The sequence below is a fragment of the Erithacus rubecula genome (genome assembly GCF_903797595.1).
Source record: "Erithacus rubecula genome assembly, contig: scaffold_509_arrow_ctg1, whole genome shotgun sequence".
NCBI classification, from domain to species: Eukaryota; Metazoa; Chordata; class Aves; order Passeriformes; family Muscicapidae; genus Erithacus; species Erithacus rubecula.
Window position 1 is genome coordinate 32,276 of NW_027635830.1, and position 5,675 is coordinate 37,950.

The 5,675-nt window shown below is 63.3% G+C and overlaps 1 protein-coding gene across 1 annotated transcript; it reads right to left on the reverse strand.

The window, feature by feature from the left end:
- LOC306816305 (Fc receptor-like protein 4) lies at positions 1 to 2,231 on the reverse strand (the record flags this gene model as incomplete). The annotated part of the gene is made up of 7 exons (XM_079332765.1): positions 1 to 547; positions 634 to 713; positions 804 to 825; positions 1,209 to 1,295; positions 1,374 to 1,688; positions 1,817 to 2,095; positions 2,195 to 2,231. The coding sequence occupies 7 exons, from the start codon at positions 2,229 to 2,231 to the stop codon at positions 438 to 440; spliced, it is 930 nt and encodes a 309-aa protein (XP_079188891.1). The 3' UTR covers positions 1 to 437.
- Between the last annotated feature and the right edge of the window lie 3,444 nt (positions 2,232 to 5,675).

Sequence of the window (5,675 nt, forward strand, 5' to 3'; positions counted from 1 at the left end):
CAAAGCATTGGTTTTTATTGGTAGCCCAAAATTGGAGAATCCCATTCCCAAAGCACGACAGAGCTGAACAAAGAAACACCATCTCTGCCAGTTAAACCAAAAAGCTGCATTTGGGTGCCAAGAAGAGGGAAAAGACTCCTGTGTTCCACTGGCACTGGGAGGAGAGATGAGTAGCTGTGGGTGTACTGGGAGTGCTGAGAGGGGCATTGCAGAGGCACTGGGAGTACTGGGAGAGAGACTGGGAACCATCTGGATGTACTGGGAGCATTGGAGAGGCACTGGGAGGGGAAATAGGGAACACTTGGGGATATTGGGAGCAGAGGTGGGAGGGAATGGGCGAGTCTCTGAAGATTCTGGGAGCAGAGCTCCCAGTGCCCCCAGTGCCCTCAGTGTCCTCAGTGTCCCCAGTGTTTCCAGTGTCCCCAGTGCCCCCAGTGTCACAGCACATTCCCATAGATGTCCCCGCACTCCTGTGGTCGCCCATGGGTTGCTGGCAGCTCTGCGTAGGTCACCTGGGGTTCCTGGAGTGTGGTGGCACTTGGGGACACTGCAAGAGACACTGGCTGTGACATCTGGGCAGGGGTACACCCATGGGTGACGTGTCTCTCTGTGTGTGACCCAGCCCAGACTCACCCCCCGTCTGCTTGGTGCTCACGACGTGGGTGTACAGCACCTCCCCCTCCTCTGGGGGGGCCGAGGGCTCTGGGGGGGCCCTGAGGGAATAAAAGGGTTGTGTGGGAGGGAATGGGAGGAATTGGGGGTTGGGGTCAAAGGTCAGAGTGTGGTTTGAGCCCCCTACTCACCTTTCCTGCTGCTTCCTGGCAGCTGCAAAGGAAAGAGGGGAGAGGTGACTGTGGGGTCCCAAGGGACCTGACCCCTCTCAGGAATCCTCAAACCCCACTGCACCCTCAATTTCCCTCAGAAACCCTGGTGTCCCCCAAAACCCCTAAACCACCCCAGTAATCTGGAATCCCTGAGCCTCCAGAAGCTCAAGGCTGCAAGGAGGAGGACCCTCCAAATTCTCCCCAGATCACTGAAAGAATCCCCAAAATCCCTGCAAGACCTCCAACACCACCCCAAACAATTCAGGATTCTCAGCAAAAGTCCTGAGCACTCAGTGCTGCCCAAATCTGGATCTGTGGGTGCAACCCCATCACCCCAGTGACCCCCAGCTCCCTGGGACCCCCATTGTCCCCGTTGTCACCCACCCCTTTTGTTCCATCGGCACCAGCCCACAACTCCAACCACGAGCAGGAGCAGGAAGAGGAGGGACCCGCCAATGCCTGCGGCCACTGCTGGGGACAGAAGGGACACAGTGGGGTCACCTGTCACTGCAGGGCTCCTACAATCCCAATGACCTCTGAATTCCCCACCTGTGCTCCAGTGGTGTCCAGAGGTTCCCTGTGGTGTCACCTCCAGGGCCAGCTCTGGGCTGAGTGCCCGGAACACGCGGTGCCCGTCCTGTCCCGGCTGGTTGGTGGCCACGCACTGGTAGGTGCCCGAATGTCCCACATCGATGGCACCAAGCTCCAGAAGGGGACCCCAGGCCACCTCGTGCCTATTGTGCAGCCAGGTGAAGGTGACAGGGGCTGAGCCCACCTGCACCGAGCAGCGCAGGGTCACGGGGTCACCTGAGCGCACCTGGAGTGCCGGGGGACCGGGGGTGATGGTGGCATTGGCCACGGGGACTGCAGGGACACAGACAGGGCTGAGGGTAAGGGGAGGGACACAAGGAGGATTTGTGGGGGACAGGGATGTCCCCAGGTGGGGTCCCGAGGGGGCTGTGGGGGCTCCCCGCGCCCATCCCCGCACTCACTGAGCACCGTGACGCCGAGCCGGGCGCTGCTCTTCCGCACGGCCCCCCCCTCGGAGCGCACCTCGCAGCTGTAATTCCCCGAGTGGGAGACCCCCACGGCGGGCACCAGGAGCTGCGGGGACCCCTGCGGGCCCCCCACCAACTGCCCGTCCCGGTAGAAGCGGTACTGGAGGGGGGCTGGGGGCCGCAGGGGGCTGGGGGTGCTGAGGCAGCTGAGATTGAGGGGGGACCCCTCGGGGAGCGCGGGGGGACCCTCCAGCACTGGCACCGTGAAGAGCTCTGGGGAGGAGATGGGGGTGGGGACTGTGACTCTGAGTCCACCGAGAAGTGGCTGTGGGGGTGTCAGGATATTGGGGTTCCAGCCGTGGGGGTGCTCACCGTGCACTGTCACTGTCACCGGTGCTGAGAATTCCATTTTTGATGGCACCCGGCCCCTGCAGCTGTAGCTGCCGCTGCTCTGCCGATCCAGGGTAAGCAGGAACAGCTCAGAGCCCAAGAAGGACTCCCCCAGCTTCTTCCCGTCCTTGTAAAATAGCACCCCAGTGACAGTGCTGTTCCTCCGGCCCCGACAGCGCAGTGCCACCGTGTCCCCCTCCAGCAGTGCCCGTGCTGGCACCTGCAGCACCAGCGGGTCTGGGGGACAGGAGGGTCCAGAGTGGGTGCCCATGGCACTGGGGACATCTGGGTGCACTGTGCACTGCTCAGGAGGGTCCCTGGGACACCAGGAGCAGCCCCAGGGCACAGCTGTCCCCATGGGTGTCCCACCACACTGAGATGCACTGGGATGCACTGGGATGTCCCCAGAGCAGGGACAGGCTCTCAGCACACAAAGCTGTGAGGCCACCCACGGAGTGGAGCCCACCCAGACCTATCAGGGAGCCACCCTGAGCATTTCAGATCCCCCCTCACCATCTGACAGCATCACAGGTTGGCTGCGCCCACTGCCAGCTATGTCACATGTGTAGTTGCCACTCTCAGTGAGGAATTTGTCGCGTCCCTTATGCCCCAGGCGCCGCCCGTCCTTGTACCAGGTGGTGACTCCAGCAGTCCCCGAGCCCTGGCAGGTCAGTGTCACCAGGTCCCACAGCACTGCCGGCGTCCAGGGGGGCTCCACCAGGAGCTGGGTGGCACCTGTGGGTGACAGGGGACAGCAGCCTGCCAGGGCCACCACGGGGCTGGGGACAGCGGGGCAGGGACGTGGCATCCCCCGAGGACTCACCAGCGAGGCCGAGGGTCTGGGCTGGAAGGGAGAAGGGACAGGGCTGGGTGGGGGTCACCCACGACAGGTCACCCCCGCCAGCCCCACGGCCACATCCCCATGCTGCTCATCCCCTTGTACCTGTCCTCTGTCCCTCTCCCCTTGTCCCCACAGCCACCCCAGCCCCAAGGTGCCAAATCCCACCTTCTTACCTGCAAATCCCTGTCCCCACATTCCTGTCCCCCTGTCCCAGTCCCGTTCCTGTCCCAAATCACTCACCCCACAGGAGCAGCACCACCTTCCCGACCATCCTGGTGTCCCTGGCCATGGGCTCTGGCTGTCACTCGCTGCTGGGGCCACCTGTCCCCACACTGGTGGCTCTTTGGATAAAGGGGAAGGAAACGAGCTCCGATCTTATCTCCATGTGGTGGTGGCCCTCTGTGGGGGCAGGGTGGTGACAAGCTGGGGTCAGGGTGGGGAAAGGCTGGGGACAACGCTGGGTGACAGAAGGTGGGACAGGAGTGCAGGGCTCAGAGAGTGTGGGGAGCCAGGGGTGGGTGTCCAGAGGAATGGGGGGTCCTGGGAGAATCAATGTCCTGGGGGAAGGGGAAGAGTAGGGAATGGAGTCTGGAGGAGAGAGTTCCTTGGGAATGGGGGTCCTGGCCCATGGAGACCCTGGGGAATGACAGCCATGGGATGAGAGAGGGGGGACAGAAGGAATGGGGGTCCCTTGACTGGAGTCCCAGGGAATGGGGGTGCCAGGGCTGGGCAGGCCCGTGGGTCACAGCTCCTTCATGGGTGACTCAGATTTTGGGGTGACCTAGAAGAGCCCACCCAATGTGTTGGTGACCTCGGGTCATCCCATGAAGGTCCTGAGGGGCTCTGAGTCTGTATCCCCCATATAAGGAGACTCTGGGGATTCCTTGAGTCCCCCCAGCCCTGGTGACTCGCCCTCCTCAGGATCCCCATTAATCTGGACACCACTCCTGGGTCCCCACACCCTCTGAGCCCCCCACTCCTGGAAACTCCATGTCCCACCTTCTGCCACCCAGCCTTGTCCCCATCCTTGTCCCCACTTTGCCCAGAGCCTATCCCCAGCTTGTGGCCACCCTGCCCCCACCAAGGGCCACCACAACATGGAGATAAGATCTGAGCTCCTTTCCTTCCCCTTTATCCCAAGAGCCACCAGCCAGGGGACAGGTGGCCCCAGCTGTGAGTGACAGCCAGAGCCCATGGCCAGGGACACCAGGATGGCCGGGAAGGTGGTGCTGCTCCTGTGGGGTGAGGGATTTGGGGACAGGAAAGGGACTGGGACAGGGGGACAGGAATGTGGGGACAGGGGGACAGGAATGTGGGATTTGGCACCTTGGGGCTGGGGTGGCTGTGGGGACAGGGGGAGAGGGACAAAGGACAGGGACAAGGGGATGAGCAGCATGGGGATGTGGCCATGGGGGGTGACCTGTCGTGGGTGACCCTCACCCAGCCCTGTCCCTTCTCCCTTCCAGCCCAGACCCTCGGCCTCGCTGGTGAGTCCTCGGGGGATGCCACGTCCCTGCCCCGCTGTCCCCAGCCCCATGGTGGCCCTGGCAGGCTGCTGTCCCCTGTCACCCGCAGGTGCCCAGAGCATCCAGCTGCTGGTGGAGCCCCCCTGGACGCCGGCAGTGCTGTGGGACTGGGTAACACTGACCTGCCAGGACTCGGGGACTGCTGGAGCCACCACCTGGTTCAAGGACGGGCGGCGCTGGGGGCAGGAGCGACGCGACAGCTTCACTGTCACCGAGAGCGGCACCTACACGTGTGTCAGACGTGGCAATAGGCGCAGCCCCCCCGTGATGGTGTCAGATGGTGAGAGGCGATCTGAAATGCTCAGGGTGTCTCCCTGATAGGTCTGGGTGGGCTCCACTCCGTGGGTGGCCTCACAGCCCTGTGTGGCGAGAGCCTGTCCCTGCTCTGGGGACATCCCAGTGCATCCCAGTGCATCTCAGTGTGGTGGAACACCCATGGGGACAGCTGTGTCACGGGGCTGCTGCTGGTGTCTCTGGGACCCTCCTGTGCAGTGGACACTGCACCCAGATGTCCCCAGTGCCATGGGCACCCACTCTGGACCTGTCCCCCAGACCCGCTGGTGCTGCAGGTGCCAGCACGGGCACTGATGGAGGGGGACACGGTGGCACTGCGCTGTCGAGGTCGGAGGAACGACACTGTCACTGGGGTGCTATTTTACAAGGACGGGAAGAAGCTGGGGGAGTTCTTCGTGGGCTCTGAGCTGTTCCGGCTTACCCTGGAGTTGCAGAGCAGCGGCAGCTACAGCTGCAGGGGCCGGGTGCCATCAAAAGTGGAATTCTCAGCACCGGTGACAGTGACAGTGCAGGGTGAGCACCCCCACGGCTGGAACCCCAATATCCTGACACCCCCAAAGCCACTTCTCGGTGGACTCAGAGTCACAGTCCCCACCCCCATCTCCTCCCCAGAGCTCTTCACGGTGCCGGTGCTGGAGGGTCCCCCCGCGCTCCCCGAGGGGTCCCCCCTCAATCTCAGCTGCCTCAGCACCCCCAGCCCCCTGCGGCCCCCAACTGCCCCCCTCCTGTACAGGTTCTACCGGGACGGGCAGTTGGTGGGGGGCCCGCAGGGGTCCCCGCAGCTCCTGGTGCCAGCCGTGGG